Source organism: Symphodus melops, assembly GCF_947650265.1.
Source record: "Symphodus melops genome assembly, chromosome: 19".
Taxonomy (NCBI): domain Eukaryota; kingdom Metazoa; phylum Chordata; class Actinopteri; order Labriformes; family Labridae; genus Symphodus; species Symphodus melops.
Window position 1 is genome coordinate 20360391 of NC_136709.1, and position 23342 is coordinate 20383732.

The 23342-nt window shown below is 43.6% G+C and overlaps 1 protein-coding gene across 4 annotated transcripts in view; it reads right to left on the bottom strand.

Annotated features, from left to right (window-relative positions):
• The window catches only part of klc1a (kinesin light chain 1a), a 37237-nt gene that overhangs the window by 1199 nt on the left and 12696 nt on the right, over positions 1-23342 (bottom strand). Inside the window, exons 5-15 of one of the 4 annotated variants that reach the window (XM_079369782.1) lie at positions 21810-22038; positions 20713-20800; positions 17666-17767; positions 14287-14460; positions 13098-13197; positions 12750-12802; positions 12222-12289; positions 11861-11969; positions 9803-9964; positions 3574-3704; positions 699-765 (exon numbers count right to left, since the gene is read on the bottom strand). In XM_079369782.1, coding sequence (XP_079225908.1) covers positions 699-765; positions 3574-3704; positions 9803-9964; positions 11861-11969; positions 12222-12289; positions 12750-12802; positions 13098-13197; positions 14287-14460; positions 17666-17767; positions 20713-20800; positions 21810-22038 — 1283 coding nt within the window. Of the gene's footprint in view, positions 1-698; positions 766-3573; positions 3705-4876; positions 6128-9802; positions 9965-11860; positions 11970-12221; positions 12290-12749; positions 12803-13097; positions 13198-14286; positions 14461-17665; positions 17768-20712; positions 20801-21809; positions 22039-23342 lie in introns of those variants that run through there. The other 3 variants (XM_079369783.1, XM_079369785.1, XM_079369784.1) reach the window with 3 other exon arrangements.

Here is a 23342-nt window from a genome sequence, read left to right on the forward strand (position 1 = left end):
TCAAGTCCTGGTGCGGACCACGACTCAGTTCCCTTCCTGAGGTGCTCCGAACCCCCAAATGCTCTTCAATGTGCAGCCCCCTCCCTGACTCTGACATGTCTCCATTAGTCAGCAGGTTTAAAGGATCCTGTTTGTGTGTGCAGAGTCTGTCAGGGCCAAAGGCAAAAATAATTGGAGGCCCCTCCCACCAGTGTTCATCTCCAACATGTCTCCCTCTTGTTTTCCTCTCATACAGATCATTGACAAACTTTGGTTTTCACAGTATGAGATGCTCAGCACGGCATGGAGAGCGAGTGCTGTCAGATGGCACCCCCCCCTTTTTTAAGCACTGCTATGGTTCAAACTTTGTCAGCCCTTTGGAGCCCCCTACTGGCCTGGAGGCTCTGCAGCTGCCTGCTGACCAGTTTGTGTCTGTAGCTTGTCTCAATTAACAGAGAGAAAAGCCCTCTCCCCCTCGAGGGATTCATAACGGAGAACTCTTGGAAACAAAGGCCAAAATAAACAGACGTGTTTTTATTAAAACATCGGATGTTTCCTGCCCTCAAAAATTAATGTACATATATTTAAACTCAGGATTTAGGGAGATGTGAGAGGGCTGTTCTAAGATGTTTCGCCCTTCATTTGTGATCACCAGCAGGGTCAAAGTCAAACCGACTCTCTGCAGACACTTTCAGTTCCCAACACTCGGCACTCCTTACTTGGTAGTGGTCACTCGCAGCCTTGTCCGCCACGTTAAGAACCCCCAGAGAGCTGGCTCGCTTCATGCTGCACCCAGGGCAGTGACATGCAGGGGAGGGGGGGATGATGGTGGTGATGGGGTGAGGAGGTCAGAGGTCAGAGGTGAAGGGGGGATGGAGAGTCAAGTGGGAGGTTATTAGCTCGATGGAAACGGTGGTTGGTTAAAAACATTCGTGATATTTTCACACACAGGTTAGTTTCTACTTTTTCCTCATTGTCAAAAAACATTCAGGTCGAGGAATCCTTTTGGTACCACTTTCTCACATCACCTTTTTTAAAAAAAAAAAAATTGGAAGTTGTGAAAACATTTGCAGTTCATAAAAAAAAAAAAAAAAGAAACTCAAAAGACATGACGACTAATAATCACCGAGGTGCAACACATTCCTCAGAGAACAAGAAGAAGAAATGCTGTTATTAAAAGTTAACTTATAGACTGTAATTATTAATGGGCGGAGCCTGAGTGACGTCACAAATCTATTCCTGCCGCCATGTTGGAAACGTTTAACTTTGAGTCGACCTAACGACAGGTGGCGAGCTGGAGCTGAGGCAGGTTTTAAACCGTCTGACGAAGCGTTACGTCGCGCCCACCTGTCAGCTACACGCCAAACTGTGGATAACACGCATCGTTCATGAAATCAAAACAGACGACTAATCAAACCTATTCAACGTAAAAGATTGCACATTTCAAAGACTTTCATTAAATTATACATTTTAAAGGACGGCTTATACTTTACAAACATTATTAGAAAGTGGTACCAACAGTTTGATGAAGATTATAAACTGTTTATTTATTGATGAATCTAAAATGTCATAAACTTGTATTTGTGTTTCCGTGACGTTCGTGCAAACAACAACAATCATGCCTGAACAAAAACTCGACACTGCAGAGAAATGTCCACTCTGACCAATCACAGACAGCGTCCAGCTCTCCCTGCAGTCATGAGGTTCAGTCGTTTGATTTGGGTAACACTGTGAGCGCCTGAAGGCCGACCGTTGACGCTAACTTCACCTGGTGGCTGAAGCTGGTACTGCAGCGTCACATGATTTTTCTCTATAAGCTTACGTGCTGAAAGAAACATCTATAAATCACCTGATCATTGTTTCACAGGAACATTAACTTCCTGATATGAACATTTAAAAAACTGTTTTTACATCTTAAGGTCCTAAAAATAAAAAAAATAAAAAACGCCTTCAAAGCTAAGTTCAGAGATTTTTTTTAATCAATTGATCCGTTGAGTTATCAGGATGTAAAGGCTCTGATCTGATTTCATTATGTTGACAAAATATCTCTGAATTCATCTTTTAAAGGTTTCAAAATAAAAGCCTGCCTGCTTTTATTATTTTATTGGTACTCCCCTCACCCTCGAAAACTTTGGTAAACGTGATACAACAATATAAAGAAAGACGTCGAAGGACTTGTTAAAATGGACATTTTCTGCAGTGACTCAGGTTAACTTGAAAAAACGCTTATGGTGATGATGATGATGCCGATGGCGGCGTCAGTGACATCATCATCTCGAGGAGCCAAAGAGGAGAGCAGCACAGAGAAGAAAAAAGGAAACCCAGTGAGCACACAGATGAGGCATGCAAGTCGACATCCACATGAACAAATTTATTCATAAATAAAAATTCATCACAGCATTCAACACTAAACACAGAGAGCGCCATGCAGACACGTTCGTTTATCCACGATAAAACTCTCAAAGAAAAAAAAAAAAAAGAAAATAATACAATCCACAGCCAAGTCAAGGTGAACTAGATTTCAAAACACATTGAAATAAATAGTCCGAAAGCCACAAAATAAATACGTCACTATTCAGGGTTTGAACCCAAACAGTCAAAAGAGCTCGAAACCAGCATGAAGGCGTTTCTACAAGCAGACATTAGTTTGTGTTTCATTGCAGAACATCAGCGGTCACAGCGCGACAGTGAAGAGAGTCCCATCTCATCGGCACACTTCTGTTACACACACTGCTTCTCACACAGGTGGAAGGTTCTTCTCACCGGGAACACGGACGCTGACAGACGAAGCATTTAGAGAGAATCTTTCATCCTTTCAGGTTAAAATCCACAATAAAAGGTTTCCGTCTTAATTTGACAGGACAGCGGATAAAGGTGCGACAGGTCGACTGCTCGCTTGAGGACTATTAGCCTCGGTACATGAGGTGCAAGCTAACTGCTCGGCCACCTGAAGGATTGATTGATTTATTTTTAGATTTATTAAAACAAGTCAAAAATCTCATTTCTTGTAAAATCTTTAAAAATGATTTGAAATCACGTCGAGGAAAAAAAAAAGCAAAACGATTTGTCCAACAATCCAACCTGCACTGAACTACAGCTCACAGATTTTTTTTTTTACAACTGATCAATTATTGGAGGAGGAAGAGCAGGAGAGAGGAGGCAGCCAGTGTGTTGAAGTCAGAGATCAAACACTTTGATATTTGGAGAAAACCCGACTCTGCTTCTCTAATATTTCATTTTTTCGGGACGAACACTTTTCTTCTCGGTGGCTCTAAACACTGTTTGAAAACCAAACTAGTCAACATCTGTGCAGAAGCAGTGTGAGAGCAGAGACGTAAACCAATGTGATGGAAAATTAGGTTTGAATGTTATTTTTGTTTGAGTAAAAAGCTCCCGCGATCATTTTCATGTGCAAACAGCGTCAAAGAGTTTCAACCACCAGACAAGCCGAGCCAATCCCTTCTTTTATTTTTGGTTAGTGCACCAACCGCCGAGCCGAGGTCTCGGAGGAGCCGGCCCGTTCCTCCGCGCCTCCAGTGCATAAAGTGAGAGTCCCCAGTAGCGGGTAGTTCAGGTGTCTGTTGCTATAGTTACCCGGGGTTTTTGGGCTCGCTGTCTCGGGGGCCGCTTCCTTTGAGCTTGCGGACGAGTTTCTCGCTGCTGCGGCGGATCGACGCTCGCAGTTTGCTGAAGGAGCCGCTCCTCTTCAGCGAGCCGGAGCCGTCCTGATGGGAGACGTCACAAGGGGTTACACTCACTGACACACACACACACACATATAAAGGAGTGTGTATGCTGGACACACACCAGACCAGCGCACTGTTAAAATAATATACCTTCAACTGTCTCGTGCAGAAATGTGCAGATTTTAAATTTCCTCAACAGAATCAGGAGCTCAGAAAAAGGTGCAAAGGAAGCCGAGTGGAACACGCAGCTTTTTTGGAGGCAACGTGTGTTTGAATTTAAAGACCTAAAATGTTCTGAGGTCTGTAGACGCTGGTCAAACACCTGAATACAACAAACCATCGTGATGCTTCATTTGATGATTCAGAAACACAGCTGCACACTTGTAAAGTCACTTCATTGCATTGTGCATTACGGAGCCGTTTTAAAAAGGCCTTGGTTCAATCTCACACACACACACACAGGTGAGTTGTCTGAGGCTGAGTCCACACGTAGGCAGGTCTTTTTTATGAATAAAGGTCTTCCTTCTTTGTTTGCATTCTTCTGCTGTTTAACACTTTCATGTGTTAGTGACCTGAAGAGAGTGTCCTACCTCTTCAATCAATAAAGTATCTATCTATCATCTATCTACCTTCAAATAAAACCAGAACCAACGATTCTAAATAAAGTTTAAAAACCGTCTGGATTGTATTTCAAACATGTAATTAAAAAAGTGATTCTTTGTGATCAAATCATTCGACAGTTTCTTTATTTATTTATTTTTGAATAAAAACTATTTCGCACATAAAGATCTTTTACCCCTTCATTTCCACATAAGCACTGCACGCCGCAGTCTGTCAGCGCCACAGTTTTGCTCCGCTGGAATAAAGAGAATAATGTGCAGACAGCACGAAGGATGGTTTGTTGTTCCTCTGGTTCCTGTTTTGACAGTGAAGTCATGAAAAATACGATCGTGACTCAGTGAACTTTTATTGTTTTATTTTGAAATTCTGTCATATTCTGTCCAGAGTGACGAGTGCCTGCAGCGTACTCACAGCGTATTTGAAACTAAACGGACCGGAGGTGAATCGCAGCGCCCGCTGTTCAAACACAAAGACTGACGAGATGAGTGGCAGCGATCGCCGGGGTTGTGTGCGGTGCTGACGGACCATGGCGTGCACGGATTACGTGGACAATGGAGGGTTATTGTCTTGTCCCTGTTAGGTTTGAGCATGATCTCCACGGGAGATTGTTGTACTTAAAGAAAGAACTCTGTAATTTAAAAACAACATTTTGATTATTTAAGACCAATAATTGGACTTTTTTAATTTATTTATTTATTTAATTAATCTGAACTCAATCTCTAAATGTGAAGGAGTAAAGACGGCGGCATGGAGCTGCTCGTGCTGAGAGGTGTTAATGTTTAGAGCTCGCTCAGTTATCGAAGCACACACACACACACACACACAGAGAAGAGAGGGACGCACACACACAAAGAGGCGACAGGTTCAGGTTCAGGTGAGCAAAGAGTCGAAGGTTTTATTAGAAGTTAAGAAAGACAAACTGGAAGATGCACAAACAGGACGAGGACACGCAGAAGATTATTAGCAGGAGCAGAGAACAGAGACGAGGAGGCTGGAAGAATTTCTACATTTACAACAAATTCAACATTTCTTTGTTTGCACCCCCCCACACACACACACCCCCGTTTACTGAGACATCTATATACAGATATACAGAAGGTCAAACAGGCTAAATGCACAATGCTTAAGCTTTTTAAAGACAATCACTTCTTCTCCTTTAAACTCTGATCATGCATGAATCTTGTCCCCCTTTAAAGCCTCGAAGGTTTAGTGTGACATCATTGCTTACAGATGACACAGAGCGACACACTGATCTAACTAAAAGTCTAAAACCCACAGAGCCACAATCAACGCTGCTCTCGATCATGCTGACGAGGTTTTTGATTTTTTTTTTTTTTTTTTTTAACGGGATGTTATTTACAGCATGTTGAATCACTACGAGCTTTGAGTCACCACTAATGAGTTCAGATGGAAAACAGAGGAAGGAGAGAGCGAGCGAGAGAGAGAGAGAGAGAGAGGAGAGAGAGAGAGAGAGAGAGAGAGAGAGAGAGAGAGAGAGAGAGAGAGAGAGAGAGAGAGGAGGGTCGGAGGACAGAAGGAAGATCATGTTAAGAAGAAAGCGTACAGTATACACAAACACACAACTTGGATTTCAAGCTATCTCTGTTTAATCCGAACTCCAACCCACTCCTCGTTAAAGCAACAATATCGCCGTGGATCGCCCCCGGCCCGTGAAGAATCGCGACCACCAGAACCCAGAGGAGGTAAAGAGATGAGAGGAGTCAGAGCTGAAGAGAACTGCAAAGCTGAAGGGACTGACGCGAGGAAAAGGTGAGGCGAGGCGTCCGTCATGCAGAAGACAAGTTTTTTTTAGAATCGTTACAAGGCATCTGGAGTTATGCCTGCCGGTCAGACGGAGCGGGAGGAGACAAAGAGTGAGAGAGAGAGAGAGAGAGAGAGAGAGAGACAGTCAGATGAGATGTGGAGAGATTGAATTAGAAAAAAAAAAGACAGAGCAGTAGAAGAAGAACAAAGGAAACGGTGAATTAAAGACACTGAAGCAGGATTTCCAGATCAGACAGTATTTCTCCACCAGCTTCGCTCAAAGCATCACATCCTGAACTTTCAGAAACCAAACACAAAATCGGACAAATGTAAGACGAGTTAAACTGCAGGTAAAGAGCGCCTGCTTCTTTTTAAATGATTCTGATTGGTTATGACAGTTCAGATTAAGAAAGTAGGAGAATGATGTTGTAGAAAGAGAAGAAAATGAGGCAGCTAATTTTTTTTTTAAAGTTTGATTCACGTCTGAATAATCCGACATGTTTCTAGTATAAAGAGCACAAAAAAAACAGACTTTATCTCCTCTTAGGCTGTCACTCATTTAAAAAAATAAAAAAAAGACTCCAAACGGCGTGAAGTCTCGCCTACAGGAGCGTTCAGAGCTCCAACAGCTGAACTGATGTTGAGCTCACAAAGCGAGGACTGAATCGACCCGTCCCTCAAATCAACAAACTGATGTTCAAAGACCACGAGAGGAAAGGAAACAAAAACGCCCCTTGATTCCAACTTATTGACCAAATAAGGACACGCCCCGCACCTCCATGTTAGTCCTCGTTGGCCGAAACATGTCGGTCTAATTTGTTGATGAAGCGTTGATGGACATTTTTGACCTCAATAAAAATGCCCCTTAAATCTCAGAGTTTGGCGTTTCACTTGTTTACAGCAGGAAACTAAACTCTGCCTTTCTCTCTCTTTGTTCTTCAAACTGAAAAAACCGTAAAATCAAATACAGAGAAACACTCTGCATTAAATGGTTGTTACTGTTGTGCTTCTTTCTTGTATTCATCAATATTTAATCCACGGTCACCTCTGACCTCACCCCGACTCTTCATCCTGTTACGTGATTGGATGTGATGTAATTCTCAGAGTCTGCCACTAGGCGGCGCCTTTGCTCAGGCTAAAGTGGTGGAGAGCTACTGTGTCTGTATCTGGAACATTTGTTAGCAGAATCACATCAAGTCAGCACATTTAAAGTTTGTTAGGAAGCCAGAGGACGAGCACAGAGGAGACGCGTGAGATCGATGATTCTTTGGATTGTTTCAGCAACGTGGAGCTACGAAAGGAACTTATCAACATTTCTGTGATGGGTATGTTTTTGTAAAATGACGGAGAAGAAAAACACTCACTCATTAAAATACTAAAAACCAACATTATTCAATAATATAACAGAGAAAAAAAAATCAGTTTAAATGATCCAAAGCTCTGGAATAAAAAGTCGATCTTGTAATTATTAATAAACTGTGACTAAAGTTATTCTTTAAATCGGACATTTTGAAAAGTTTAACACTGAACTGAATAACATTTTTTTTTTTTTTTTTTGAGCTCATATGTATTTGTTTTTATGTGTAAAGCACTTTGTAAGCAGCTGTTTTTAAAGGTTCCATTTAAATAAAGTTATTATTATTATTATTATTGATTAGCTTGCACACTATTTAAACAATCTGTGCTTCCTCTCTGGCTGCTAACATCCAAACAAAAGAAGAAGGAGGAAATAAACAAAGACACCAAAACATAAAAAAAACACCCATCCAGTGTGAAGATGCAGAGGGAGAGACGCACGCATGCACAGTGTGTCAGGATGACAAACAGAAGGAGTACAGTACAGAGCCCACGTGGAGTCAGATGAACAAAACCGTGAGTCACGCTGCTTCTCGCAGGACTCGTTGCTTTGGAAGTGAGGAGAAAACTGTTTTCACGCCTGCCTGCGGAGAGAGAGCTCAAGTGGAAGTGATGATTTCTTTGACGGCTCGAGGGACAAAGAAAAATGTGCGACAGCTGCAGCGCAGTGGAAAATACTGAAACTCTAAGTTTAAATACAGGCTGCAATGACTGCTGACTTATTTCTATGAACGTCATACAACAGAATATTTGACAGAAGTCATCCAGCTGTATTCCCTGTAATGTTATGTATTTGTGTTTTCTCTCCTGTGTGTCGCCAGGTGAGCAAAGCCACGCCCGTGTCAACTAACCAATCAGGGGCTGATACATAAAGAGCAGGAGCGGAGGTTGACAGCGGGTCGTTCAGCTGTCTTTATGTCCGAGGACGGGGTTACACCCTGGACTGATCGTCACAGCGATGAGTAAGTGACGAATTTAATGTTTGAGAACTTATCCTCAGTCTTTGCATCTCTGATTGTTCATATATTTAAAAACCTTCACGTCTCCCGTCTCCTCATCTTCCCGTGCTGCGTTGAGATAACGCGTCTCTCCTTGAACCGTTAAAAGTTTGATCACATCCTGAATCTTCCTGAAGTGAAGCCCGCAAACGTTAAATTCACTTCCAGCTGGCGCTCTCTCTCTCAAGATAACACGGGCAGGTTTGTTCTGACAGAAATAGCCCAGCGATCAGCTGGTGGTGTGTGAATGTCTGCAGGAGGCTGTCTGCTAACGAATGACTGACAGGATGTCGTATTTTCGAGACACTGATGCATCTCGGACTGAACCTCCCGGAGCCACGACGAGAGGAACGGGAGGAGATGCTGATTGGCTGTTCAGGGAGCTATGGCTACTGTTGCTATGTGAGCAGGCGGCAGCAGCCTTTAAGAAGAGGACGGTAAGCAGCCTACAGAGACGCTACATCTACATGTCCTGCCGCTGCAGATGCTGCAGAGTGAAGCAGCGGAGTTAGAGACGAAGCTCTGCGGCAGAGTGAAGGCAGGGAGGTGTTATCAACTAGAGGAGCTTTACTGCTGGGAGAGCAGGAAGTAAGACTCAGAGTTAGTTTGGAAAGCTAGAGGCAGAAGTTTTTTAGTAGGGAGAAGAAGTTTGAAAAACAACCAAAGCACTGCTTTTAAAGATTAAACTCTACGACTGAAGCACCTACTGTGAGGAGATTTAAGATCGAACAGTCTCACTCGGTCGTGTTAAATCTAAATCAGTGTAACAGTTTAGTCTAAGCATAGATGACTACTTTAGTACTGGAGGAATCTGACAGTCAATCAGCATTAGCAGTGTAACACAGAACATCATCATCGACATACTGGGCAAAGAAACAACCTTCATATCTTTCTTGACAGAAGCCACAGACACCCTGAGAAACTGAGATTTCATTTAATTTAGTTATTAAAGATTCTTTCATGGCTTTATAATCCAACTCAGAGCGTTTATCTTTCTTACTGTACAGCCTGACATACCAAACTGCTGACGTCAGGTATTTTAAAAATGATTATAAAAACCAGTCTGGAGATTTAAATCTTAAAGACGCAGCATACAGACTCAAAACTCTGCTTGGTTTAAGTTTCTTTTCTGCGATCAAAAATTGATTTGGTTGCAATTCCTGTAACTTTATGTACAAATAAAAAAACTTGATCTTCTGCTTTATTGAATAAATCCTCAGAAACAGTAGAATGAAAATGTCTACACACACATACCTACGTCATATCTTTATAAAAAGGATTCTATCATTGGGTGAGGTGTGGCTTCTGTCCAGAGAGATACAGGTGTTGTTCCTGAACACGTCTGCACTGAATAGAAAGACTCTCTGTGGCGTGCTGAGGGCTGTGTACTGTACTTACCCCGTTCCACTCCACGCTCATACTCACTTCCTCGCCACCGTCCGGCCCGCTCTCGTATTTCACCGTGTCAGAGGTCAAGCTCTCGCGGCTTCGCTGCTTCTCGCGGGCCTCGGGCTCGCTCAGCACCTCTGCCACACGCTGCTTATGAACGTTGTCCAGACCCTGACACACACACACACACACACACACACACACACACACACACACACACACACACACACACACACACACACACACACACACACAAAGAAGAAATCAATTCCAATTCAGCTAATCCAATGAAACCAACAGTGAGGGACCTGTGCCACCTGCAGATTAAAACACACTGTCACACACACACACACACACACGGAAACTGTTCAGCTGACAGGAACAAGTGCCAATTCATCAAATCCAATTTATATGGAAGCTGTGAACTTGCATCACCTGCCACAAAGACAGCAGGTCCTGGCAGACACAGACATAAAACATGAAGTCAGAACAATTTCACAAATGTCTCTAGAAAAAAAAAAAAAAAAAAAAAAATCTAAATAATGAGTGAATGCCCAGCAGACATGTTGTCTCTTTTTAAAGCCGATGCTCATATTTCATTTTTGAGCTTTTTACATGCAGCTCACCTCGAATATATCTGGAAAGTTTCTGGGAATATTCAGGAGTTTTGTGCATGTGTCAAAACAGCCTGAAAGTAATGTTTTTTCTAAAGCTTAATATTCCCTTCATGCAAGATTTAAGACACATTTAAAAAATGCCCTGCTTTGTTTAATGAAGTCATTTCACCTCAGGAACAAGATGGCACAAAGAAGCGGTCTCAGGTCTATTTAAAGCTGAACTGACGGTTGATGCAAACACGGTCCGTGTCTGAGGAATGAATTATTCACGAGTGGAAAAACACAGACTGACGGGATCACAAAGGATAAATGAAGATGATGCTGGTAATCTGATCTCTAATGAAATACTTCCTCTGCACTGATTTAATCTGAAGGGAAACCTCGCTCAGAGCAGAGCAGGGATCGTCTTAATCTGACTCAACACAGCTTTTCTTGAGTTTAAGTGCACGAATAAAAACGGAAAAGAAAAGCTACAGAAATTTCAACGCAACCATTTGACCAAATTTTTTAAAGATGAAAAAATAAAACCTTAAACGAAAAGGCTGCAGCAGGACAAACACAGAGAAGGTCCTGAGTTTCTGTTCTCAGCATGATCAAAAAACAGGGAAAGGAAAGTTTTCCTTTTCTTCGTGGAAAAAAAGTTTTCTAATTTCTGGTGAATTTTTAAAGATAATTTTTGCACAAAACTCAACTCCGCCTCCCCGTGTGGCTCTAATGGATTATTACAACACAGGAAGTGAGCGTCAGATTCATCGAACATACTGTTGGTGTTTGTATCACAAAGAAATTATTTAAAGTTTCTGTTTGTTTTTTTTCCTTTTTGAAACAAGTTGAAGCTTTTTTTCTATTCCATCATGACCAAATCTAGGTGGAAGTTTTCGAGTTGATGTGCGAGTCTGATGTTGATGTGCCGGTCAGTGTGGACACGTACGATTCTGAAGGATTTGGACACCTACATGTAGAAACCTGATCTCCATTCCCATCCCTCTTAGAAGGATTTCTTAATTAAAAGAAGCCTCTTGGTGGGTCTGTAGAAACAAACTAAATCAGTATCAGTTTCTTCAGTCGTGACATGCACTGGTATAACTGGATCAGGATTAAACAGCGTGGTGTTACTCCCAACGGAGAGATGCTTGGAACTGAGTTTGGCAGAGAATCCTAATTTGGGATAAAGGCTGCAGGGGTTCTCCGCTGCCTCTTATCTCCACAGGAAACGCCATTAAATCTCCTCAGCTGCAGCCGTCTCCGCATCTTAATGACACAACATCGTCGCCCTAATTTTATGAACCTTTTCTGCCTTTCAATCTGCCAGGAAAACGCCGCGCCGACCCGTTTGATCTGAGAGTCATTTATTTAGGTTTATTTCTGCACTTTTAGAACGATAGGGACGACTTCGCCCCACGCAGCGGCGTCCAGCGTTATCAGTCACGTGATCATCGAGAGGCCACACCTGCTTTCTGGAACGCAGGGCAGCTTCCTCCAGAGTCTCTGCCGCCTCGAACTTCCCCTGCCGCCTGTAGAGGGCGCCCAGGTTCTTCAGGGTGGTGGTCACTGTAGGGCTGCAGAGAAGAAAAAAAAAAGGAGGAGGAATATATTGAGTCACCGAGAATCATTTAATGAGGGCAACTGAACACGGACTAAATCAGACACAGCACCAATCAGACGCTGTGGTGAGAAATTAAGAGCAAGGGGAGATCGTCTGTTTTCTGGGGTACAGAACATTTCTTGGATTTCTTTTCAGTCTGAGTCCACTTTAGTACATTGTACCTGCTCACCTGCACTCAGAAAATTAATTCACAACTCAAGCATACCTGTCGACTTTGCAGGCCTTGTACCAGCCTCCGTATTCTCCAAACGGTGAGCCGTCCTTCTGCTTCCCCTACGAAAAACCGAAAAAAGAAACAACGTTAAAACCACCTCAGAGGGTCCCACATGGACTTCACCAGAAGCATGGACTTGAAACGTGAGTCTTGAAGGTAAAAAAATTAAACCATAACAAACAGAGAGGATGTTTTAAAACCTTCAAAGACAAGAGATTACAGTCTGCTTCGTCCCTGAACGGCTAAACACTTTGAAGCACGAGGAAAAGGAGCTCCTGGTTCAGATCAGCAGTGGATGGTGATTACTGAGACTTCATCATCTAATCCAACTCTTTGTAAAGGGAGTCCTTCTATTCCCCTGTTAATGCCACCATTAGACCGTCTGAGTACTTTAATGCTGCTGCCTGTTGCTATCTGAATGTGCGGCCAAGCTTCGACTTTGATTCAGCGGACGAAGAGGGAACACTTCTGATGTGGGTATGAATATCTTTTTTTTTTTTATCCTCGGAGTCGGCTCACCTTGCTCTGTTCCTCTCTCTCCTCAGCGTGCATCCATATCGGTTTGTTCTCATCTGCAGAGAAGCACAGCGAGACGCATGAGAGGGAGTACATCATGAGTGAAAAGACAAAGATACACAGCTCTGGATCTGAGGAAATAAGGCTTCTATTTTTCAGCCTGAAAGGTCACTTTTGTTTACAGCTACAGCAGACTCAGAATATTAACCTTTAGAGCGGAGGAAGAGCACAGCAGGGTCCGTCAAAGGACGACTAATGTGTTTATATTTGTACTAATTCAAAGTGACTCTGCATGAAAGGATGTGTGCGTCTGTGTTTTTCCCTCTTTCTTATTAAAGTCACAGTAGGTACCGTCAACAGAGCCGAACTCCCTCTCATGGGCGCGGGTGAGGATTTCTTTATACAGAGTTTCAGCCTGCTTGAACTTGCCCTGTTTGAGGTAACAGGAAGCCTGAAACACAAAACAAAGAGAACCAAACGTGATGAGTCAGCACAAATGACGACGTTACACTTTCAGAGAATCCAGTGAGCCACATCACTAAAAAGCCTTTTATTGAGCTTTTTACTACAGCAGTGTAAACGCTCCTTCTGCTCCAATAGGCCAATACGACCCGCTGCTACAGAGTGAGACGAATACTAAAGGAGATGGTTCAGGTTAGAGAGTTTGTCAGTAACGTTGTTTAAAAGACCTTACACTTTAAATGTTTTCACCTAAACCTCGATTAGTCCCAAGAGGTCGACTTGAAGGATTCAGAGCCGAATTCAAAACACAAAATTGCCAATAAAGCAACTTCAAAGCCGTGAAATGTTTTATGATACTGATGCGTTTCTTTGTAGAAACTCGGTTTATTCTCTATCTCTGTTTGTGACTCTATCCAGGACAGTGGGAGGAACCACGGCTGCTCACTCTGAGGACAGTAACCTCGGCACGTGGGTCAAATAAACAAACTGATGCCAGTTAAAATAACTTGTTGGTCGGTGCAGTACCTCTAAGAAATGATGCAGCGACTCAGATCTATGAACATAAACAGACTTTATAATAAATGCCTCTAAACACAAGGAGAGAACTGTATTTAAAGATGAATCTGGGAGGTTAGCTTCTCACACACATACAACACGGTTAGAATGAATCTAAAGATGTAATTTTACACTCAAACACGTGGTGGCAGTGATTGAGGTTAATCTGCACGTTTTAGTTTGGAGCTCAGCTTCAGTGAGTGACCACGCTGAGCTGTGTTAGAAACAAACGACCATCAGGAACAACAAAAAGCAACCGAAGCCATTTGGCCGTGATGTGTATTTCATGTAACGCTGCAGCGCTGGAGTACATTAAAACGCTCCATAAAAAGTTCAGGCTTCTGCATAAACCAAGTGTTCATGCAGAAGAATGCATTTGCAGGGAACCTGTTGTGCTTTTACTGACTGAGTTCAGAGCGAGGGTCTGGACTGAAATGCCCCGCAGGAATAAAAACTTCATTATGATTTTGGTTTCCTTCCTCAATAAGAAACTCCTCGCCCAGCACGCCTTCCTCCCTCTCACCAGGTTGTTCTTGGTTTTGGCCACGTTGGGGTCGTCGGGGCCCAGTTTGGTCTGGTAGATCTCCAGCGCTCTCATGTAGTAGTACTCCACCTCGTCGTACTTGCCCTGGTTCTGACACAGCAGGGCCAGGTTGTTCAGCTGCTTGGCCACGTCTGGGTGGTCTTTCCCCAGCACCTGGGACGCAAACAAAAACAGTCATTACATCCAACTCAACGACTTCTAGACAACAAGCTCTCGCCATTTGGTCGACAGCTCTTACAGAGAGAGAAAATACCACCAGCACAGAAGCAGACAAAATGTCAGGGTTAAAACTGAAGAAGTTTAAAATGGATCACAGTCCTCCAGCTCTCAGCAGCATTAGTTAAAATAATTTCTATTTGTACTTTTTGATAATATTGAGCTGGGGAAACTCTCCCTCTCCACTACATGTCACACTCTGTAAATATTCATGTACTGTGTAAGTTACGTAGGTTCCTCTGGATCGTTAAAGGGGACGGCCTGATTAGCTGATTCTATGGCCAGGTTGTGTTGTGTGTAATTTGTTTAACATGTTCTTGTTGCTTTAAAGTTATGATTGGTCTTCTAAATGATGAAGAGGATCCAAAACAACTGCCTTTTTTAGCCTCATAAATTCTTGCTGAAGTAATTTAACCTCCATCAGTGAATCCTCAAAGATTTGACCGGTGGACTTTTGACCTGCTTGATTAAATAAAAGCTGATTACACGTGAACAAACAGCAGTTGAGCAACAAACAAACTTTATACTCCTATCCACGTAGAGCTGAAGAAGCAAAAGCACCGTGGCAAAATAATCATTGAAGGTGGAAGTGTTTGCATTCATGTGAATATGAGAGCACTGTGAGGAGGCTTAACGCGGAGTCAATCAGGCATGAAAAAAAGACGCAGGAGGATCATTAAGCGACGAGGTGTAGAGAGGGTTTTATGGGAGTCTGACAGGAGAGCAAAGAGGAGGATCAGAGAGAGCATGAACACTGCAGAACAGAGAGGGAAGCGTGAGAGGAAAGACTGGAAGAGAATGCAAAACAGTCGTCTCTGCAGGCTGCAGCTCTGAGAACACACCTTTATGAAAATATAGAAGAGGCAGATATGAACAGAGGAAAGATCGAGACAGAGCAGGTTAACTAAATGTATTGTTTATGCTTTTGGGGATTTTTTGGTTTCAGATGACAGACTTATGAATCTGTAGGAGGTCTGAGGTGGACCCCCCCTCGTCTCTCGCCCTGTCAGCCTCTCGGTGTGTGTGATCAACAGGATGGTGCAGAACTATCCGAGCGGTGCCACCTGCAGCACCGGCCTCCCACGCCTCCACTGAGCAACAGATCTGACAGCTTTCCTGTAAACATCGTTAGCTGGGGAAAGGATTGCCATAAGCCGAGCGCCGGGAAAGATCCGGGTCACCGAGGAACTGATTGTGTTGATTGATAGAAGCCTTCAAATACCAAAAGTGCAGCAGTGGGTGGTGGTTTTCCAGGAAGCTCGTAGAAACAATGCTTTCTCTGAAATTAAGCCTGTGCTTACCGGGCGCTCAATGAGCCCTCGTTTTGGTAAAATAATTACTGAATTTGGTGTTTTTAGAGAAATTCAGGTATTTTCTTCTCTGCGTTTTCCCCGAATGGAGATGAACACAATCCAAGTCTGATTCTGATCGTGATGACAGCCTGAGCTTGACTCGTCTTTGTGAGTTGATTGAAGGCAACAAAAAGAGAAAACTAGTGTGTGCAGGTGCAAAACAAGAAATGTGCTAAAAGCAGAAAAAGCTCTGCACACTATTCAGCTCCTAATTGGCAATTTTATTTTATTTACAAGTTCCCCCTCAGACCAGTTTAGCTTTAGCTACTGTAGGCTGACCTGCAGCTCCCTGTAGTTTAATGGTGAGATTATAATCTGCAAACAGTAGACACCTGAACACCTCATCACTTCTTGCTGGTGGACATTGTTTTCCATCATCTGTTATAAAACATAAATAAATGTAAGAAAATGGATGAAAATAAAAGAAACACCTCAGTGTGTGTGAGTCTTTTAAAAGGACGAGTCGCTGCCTCACTCAGCTGAACATTTAGTAAAGAGTTAATTCATCCGGGGCCAGTCGCAGCGTTGGATTAAAACACATTTGTTGCTCCAGTAATTATTTAGGGCAGCAGGACGTGTGTGTGTGTGTGTGTGTGTGTGTGTGTGTGGTTGAGTCCACATACACTACATCCATGTGTTCATGGAGCTCTCCTGCGGAGTGATGAGATGTTCAAGTCTCAGGATAAAAACAGGATACTTTCGGCTCTTTGGCAAATGAGAAATATTCTGCAATAATCGGTTTATAAGGAAGTGCACAGAGACTGTGAAGCATCTCTGATGTAGGCTGTCAGGTTAAAGAGGCATATCGACCCCGAGAGATGTGTGACCGCGTACAGCACAGGCGTGTGGATGCTGGAAGCTGCTTGCATGAAGCTAATTATGATGAAACTGAATATGAATACTTGTGTCATCACAGCACGATCAGGTCAGAAGCTTTTTACCTGCAGATTCTTTATCTGACCTTTTTACCTGCAGAAGTGAAGCACAGACTCTTACAGCTGCATCGTCTTTGCTAATTACATCTTTAAGCTGATCATCGCTGAGCTTTCCCTAAATGTCGATAAATACAGAAAAACATCTCTGAAGCAGCCACCTTGCACCCCCCCTCCCTCCTCTTCCTGTTCAGGGACAAATCTCTTTAAGTAGCCGAAGAAAAATGACATCGCTCAGCTTAACCAAAGCTGACGTCTTATTCTCTGAGCGGTGTGAAGGAAAGGGAGGACAGCTGAGGACAGGGGAATAAAAAAGGTGTTTTACATCCCCGCTGGAAGCATCAAACGAGAGGTCAGACAAAATAATAATGTTCTTCCTGATGCACGCTGCTCCATCTTCTACACTCCCGCTGTGTTGAGTTAGTTACCTTGTTCTATTAAGAACAGCTGTCGAACCTGTTACTGTCAGCTGCAGTGATCCACTGAGGGGGAATCTGTCACCGTTATTGTTAAGAGAACGAGCTGCACTGAAACGGAAAGCTTGACGGGGCTTGGCGACAGGAAGTGTCCTTGATTCTGCTGCCTCTAAAGCGATGACTCGAGGGGAAGATCGTCTGAGTGAAATCCCCCAGTGTTCAGTGATTGACCGCTTTGTTTCAAAGTAGGACAGAGTTTGTCTGAAAGTGGAAGCAAAGTCTGGTTTTAAACTACAAGTTTTCAGTCAAAGGATTTAAGAAAAAGAGCCGATGTGAAGAGTGGGAGGGGCGAGGTACACAGCTGCTTTGTCATGCTCTCCTTTTATTTGTGTAACTTCTGCTGAGTCGGTTTAGTCACGGCGTTCGATGACGTTTGACCTACCTTCTCTCTGATCTCCAGCGCTCTCTTGCACAGAGGCTCTGCTTCTTTGTACTTTCCTCTCTTGCCATACAGGACAGCCAGGTTATTGAGGGTGGCAGCGACCTGACAGGGACACAAAACAAATTCAGTTATTTCAAAATACCAACGTCTGTAACCGCAGGACTCCACCACAGCAGCGCAGGAGCTTAATCTGGCGTGATTGATGAGGAAGAAGAAGAAGACGTGATTGTGCTGGACTGTCATTTGATCCCAATGAGACGTAGGGTGAATCTCCATAGTGCACTGAAGAGGAGGCAGAGCAGAGGCGCCTGGAGGTCACCTCTGATCTCTGCTTCAGAAAGGATCTGGTGTCCATGTGGTGGAGTGGGAGGACAGGAAGGAGGGAGGTAATTTAGAAAGGCCAGAGGAGACGGAGGTCAGGGCAAAAAGGAGGAGGCTGTTGTGTTTACAAAAAAACTCATTTTTTCTACTTTTCAAAACAATTCTTCCTTGAAATGATCCAGTAAGAAAGATTTATGTGGATCCGAATTTTCCTCACAGGTTTAAATACGACCATATCCGAGAAGGTATGTGACTCTTTTATGTGCCAAAGAAACTTCAACAGATGCTACAAAGATGAACCGAAGATCAATCTTCTTCTGTTCAGTCTGAAGTGTGGTGTGTGAGGAGATGCCGGCTCATCATGGCCCCCGTGCTAATCTCTAAACATAATGAAGCTTCTTTAAAAGACGAGTCAACCTAAAAACCAACACCAGCGTCATCAACGTCGAGGCGTCGTGAAAGAAAGAATCAAAACCCTTGAGGAAGCTTTCATTGTTACAAGCACAGATTTAGTGATAATTATGTTTTTTCATTGGTGGTGCAGAGAGCTGTTCTGTCAGTCATACATCACTGATTCAGAGTTAATGTGTTTACAGCTGGAGGAAGGAGATACTGTCACAATGATTCTGACACTTCAAATGTCCTCAAAAGCACGACATGATTCTGGTCCAGATGAAACCGGCAATTCTTCCTCGTCACCCCCCTCCAGGTCTCCATGTCAGAAGCCCCAAAGCGGACCCCACATGGATTCTGGAGAACTTGATATCTAAATTGATGTGTGGGCAGAAACCTCAATCACAGGCTTTGGGTCTCTGACCCTCTTCTTCTTCTCTGAGGGGGGGGGGGGGGGGGGGTCATGTCTTTAACTACTTCAGTTCAGGCCTTGGCAATCCTTCCCTGGTAACTATACAGGTTTTTTTTTTAATTCCATGATAAACTCGTTTAGATGCAGGTTTAGCTGCTCCATCTTGAACTATCTTACACCAGCATCACCCAACGAGAGAACACCTCTAAGAACACCTCTAAGATGCAGTTTCCAAGCCAAGGTCCGTTCCTCAGCTGTCGCCTAACTCAAAGCTCCAGACCACCCAATCAGCCGTAATGTAAACACAGTGAACACACAGCTTTCTTGCTTTCTTCTTTTTTTGGGGGGGAGGTTTTGAGTATTTACAATAAACGCATTGCAAAAGTATGAATTCATCCCAATAAATATGAAAGTAAATGATCAATGCTTTCTCGTCCAGTCAGGTGGAATCCTGGGTAAAACGGCCCAGGACTGCCCATAATGTTATCACAACACTGAACAATGTGTTGTATTTTCCTCATACAGTGTTGGTCTAACGTGATGGTTCATGAACAGTCTGACGTGCTCGATCAAACCTGAGGTCCACATAAAAAAAATGTAAAATAGGAGCCTTGATTTCAAATCCCTCTTTTCACCACAGACAAACTGGAAGGTGATTGTAAGTGATTGAGAGATTAAGAGACAAAGAGCAGGAGACCAAGTGAAGATGAAAACTGTGAGGAGACGACATAAAAAGAGGATGAATCAGTGTCAGGTAATTGGCTGGACCTTGTGGCAGGATTAGAGGACGGAGGTGGGAGAGAGGGCTAACCTCAGTTTGACAAAGTGGTGAGTGAAGGAGGTCCAGAGAGCGGAGACACAGGCCTGCTGGAGTTAACACAGTTAGTGGACGTGCTGTTTGTTTACAGCCACACTGATGAACGACAGGTTAATGGGTTAGAGAACAGGTGCAGCTACATTAATGAAGCTGTGTTTGTTAAATTACACTCCTAAAAAGGTGACATCATCATTTAAGCAGGTTATTTAATACAGCAGCAGAAGCACGACAACAACAAGCGGTCGATAAAAAAAAGTACATTACATCTAAAAGCATTCATTGGCTCTTTGCGTAACGATGAGTGATGACTAAAACTGTTGTGTAAAAACGACTCTGGCTGTCTGCTTTGTTTATTGTGTCACCTGAAGGAGAGCGGGGTCGAGAAGTTTGAATGCACTCTATTGATCCCCGAGAGAGGAGCGGGGACGCTGCAGCAGCCACAAATAAAAGCAGATCAAAGGGCAGAGGGGTGAACTGACATGATGGTGGATGTCTCACTCTGCCAAAAGCAGCCTCTAACAAAGGTTTCGTTTCCTCATGTTACAGTCCTGGCTGTTGTGATCAACACGTAATCCATTTTTGTGAATGTGTGTATTGGCTTTCTTGCCGAGATTGAGATGAATTAAGATTAATTTACCCTGCACGTAAATGTCCGTACTTAAATCTGAAGCTACTTCCATGAGCTGATGAGTGACAATTAAAGGCAGGGTTGGTCAACTTTCGACAAATAGCATGAATTTGAAGGTGGCGTCCCCTTAAGTGCTCCGTCTGCCCCCTCCCCCTCCCCTCTAAGCTGCCTCTAAAGCCACGCCCCCTCAGTTACTTAATGACTATGACTCGTTCCCATGATGTGAAATCATCTCTTAAACGCTGTCACACATTTAAAAACGGACTTGTGTTTCTTGTCTTGGTGTTTTTTCAGTAAATCGACAGCGAGGTCAATCCAACCTTGGAAGCGATTACACGAGATGACACACTCCTCCGATCACAGCAGTGTCCCCAAAAAAAAAATAAATAAATAAATAAAAACATCCAACATTACAGTGGCAGAAAACTGAGCGGGACAAAATGCCTGTCATGTAATTGAGAGGAGGATGAACTCACAGCTGGATGGTCCCTGCCCAGAGTCTTCTCCCTGATGGCCAGAGCATCATTCAGCAGGTTGGCCGCCTCCTTGTATTTGTTCTGGTCCCTGATAGACAGAAGCAAACAGAGTCAGACACATCGACACAAACACGGACACACAGACGGAGCACACAAAGAAGATGGAGGAAGATAAACTATGCAGTTTTCCCACAGCTGACAACAAGCAAACCAGTCTTTCATTCCTCCAGGGCAACCAAACCAAAAACGAGACTATTCAATGGATACGATTTATGGAAGACTCCTGTAAAATTCTTCTCCTGCTTTTGTGTGTCCATCTTTAGTTTTATCCTTTTTCTTTTTGACCTGGGAAAATTAACACTTCCCCACTTCTGTTACAGTGCTGTAAATCTTCGGTTGTGTCGGCTGTGTTTGCCGAGTTCCACTCGGAGCATCGTGAAAGGCATCCAGCGATTATGTGGAGCTCCTTCAGAGTCACACGGTGCTTTCAGAGCTGCTACCAAGGGGTCTCAAGGAGATGCCACCATGTTCACGCTGAAGCCTTTATCACAGGCGTCTCTTCGGATTTTGTTCGCTCTCAAAGTATTTGAATTATGCTACTGTAGGAACAAGGTTAAGGCGTTCCTTTCATAGATAACTAGCAACCGGTTACAGACTTCTCTCTGTTATACTCTCCTCTGAAATAGAGGGGAAGGCTTGTTAAATAATCAGAGTTGCTCGGATACTTTAGGGGATTTTACGAGCTATTGAGGACTTCAGTGTGCTCGAACAAAAGTGTTTTCAGCAAACTGAATATTAGTTCTCACTCTGTAACTGAAATGTATTATATATTGGGATAGGCCCCTTAAGGTGTCCTCATTTCAAGTGTGTCCCATTATACACTGGGGTTCCACTCTGTCTGCAGTTGTAAACTTTTAAAGTTAACTAGAGGGCAAATTCTCTACAAAATAACATCAACACTGCCTTATTCTGTTTCCAGAGAATTTAATTTCCTGGGGCAAAGTAAGACCGTCGACATCTGCTGAAGTCCTCTGGAAGTCTGAAACTCCCTCCTGGATCACAGGATTATCAGGGTCCCTCACAGACGCAGCACTCACCTGTAAACTAGAGCGAGGATATTAAGCATGGTGGCCACGTCCGGGTGGTCGTGTCCAGAGGTCTTCTCCAGGTCTTCCAGAGCCTGCTTGCAGAGGGGCACAGCCACCTCGTATCTGCCCTGAGAGGCGTACTGGATCACCAGGTTGTGGAGCGTCCTCAGACGGGCCGGGATTTCATATCCGCCCTGTTGGGCGGCCGCTGCAGCAGCACTGCCGTGAGTCGGCTGAACTAAAGGACACACAGGGGGGGAGACAGAGCCAGACAAAGATTTAACATCAGGACACCAGATGATTGGTGATACTGCTACACGGGGAGCGTGCCAGAGCTGTTGCGGGTTCAGTACCTCAGCGGTGCCCTGGCACCTCTCCAGCTACCAAACAAACTTAAATGCTTCGGTCTAAACCGAGACCAATGCAGCCCCCAAACTGCTATGGATACTGCTTTTCTGTTGTCGACATCTCGAGAGCCGTTAGCTATTAAAGTTTCAGCACAACAAACAAACACCATCTGGCTGCTACCATATGACCTGCATACACGATGATTTACACATGGACAATGTCCTCATTATGTTGAGGACGAACAGTAAATGTGGTGGGTTCTGTACGTTGCGTTTCACAGGGTCAGGAGGACGACAGGAATGTCTGTGATGACATTCAGTTTGTGAGTCTGACTGTCTGTAATAACGTGTGAAAGTTTGAGTGAGAGGTCAGGAAACCACCCGATGGGGCGTCTTATTAAAAAGCAGGCAGCATCTATATTTACCTTCTTAGCACTGCAGTAATAACACTGACCAGACGGACATCTTCAGACATTAAGTGACACCAGGGGTTCAGAACCGTTCACAACACGGCCGCCTGTCTCTACTTACAGCTCATAGAGGACAGACGCATCGGAAAGAAAAACTGCAGAACTGTCCAAAAGTGAATTATCACGACTCGGCGTTTCCATCGATCACCAGGTTGCTGCTGATAACTACGGTTGAGTGCATCATGCATCAGTCTCGTCTGAAGCGCAGGAGGAAGTTACATCCTCTTCAGATGGCAGGAGCTGCGTCGTGCAAACAATCACTTCAAAATAAAGAGAAAGATGGCTCGCACACTACAGAGCTCTAATCATCCAGAAATGTATTCATTTCCTGGTGAAAAAACATTTCAGGAATATTGGAGGCGTCTAACTTTTTGATCGCTTGCTGCCACTTGCAACAACTACAAAGCTGATGTTTAAAGGTGAGCTGGTTGAACTAAAGGAGAGAAAGTTATATCAGACTCTGATTTCACTGATCTTTTTTTTTTAGTTCTTCTGGTTGCTGAACATTTAGGGAGGTCAAACACCCCACTTTTATAAACGCTGCAGGACAACGACACTAAATCTTTACGAGCTTTTAAAATGAATAACAGAGGAAAGTAAACGACTGTAACGTAAATATTTGAGCAGAAAAACAAAATCACTGTGTGTGATCCCGAGGCAAAAATCTAAACAAAAGCAAAACTGTCATCATCATTTTCTTCTTCCAGCTGAGAGCAATATCCAAA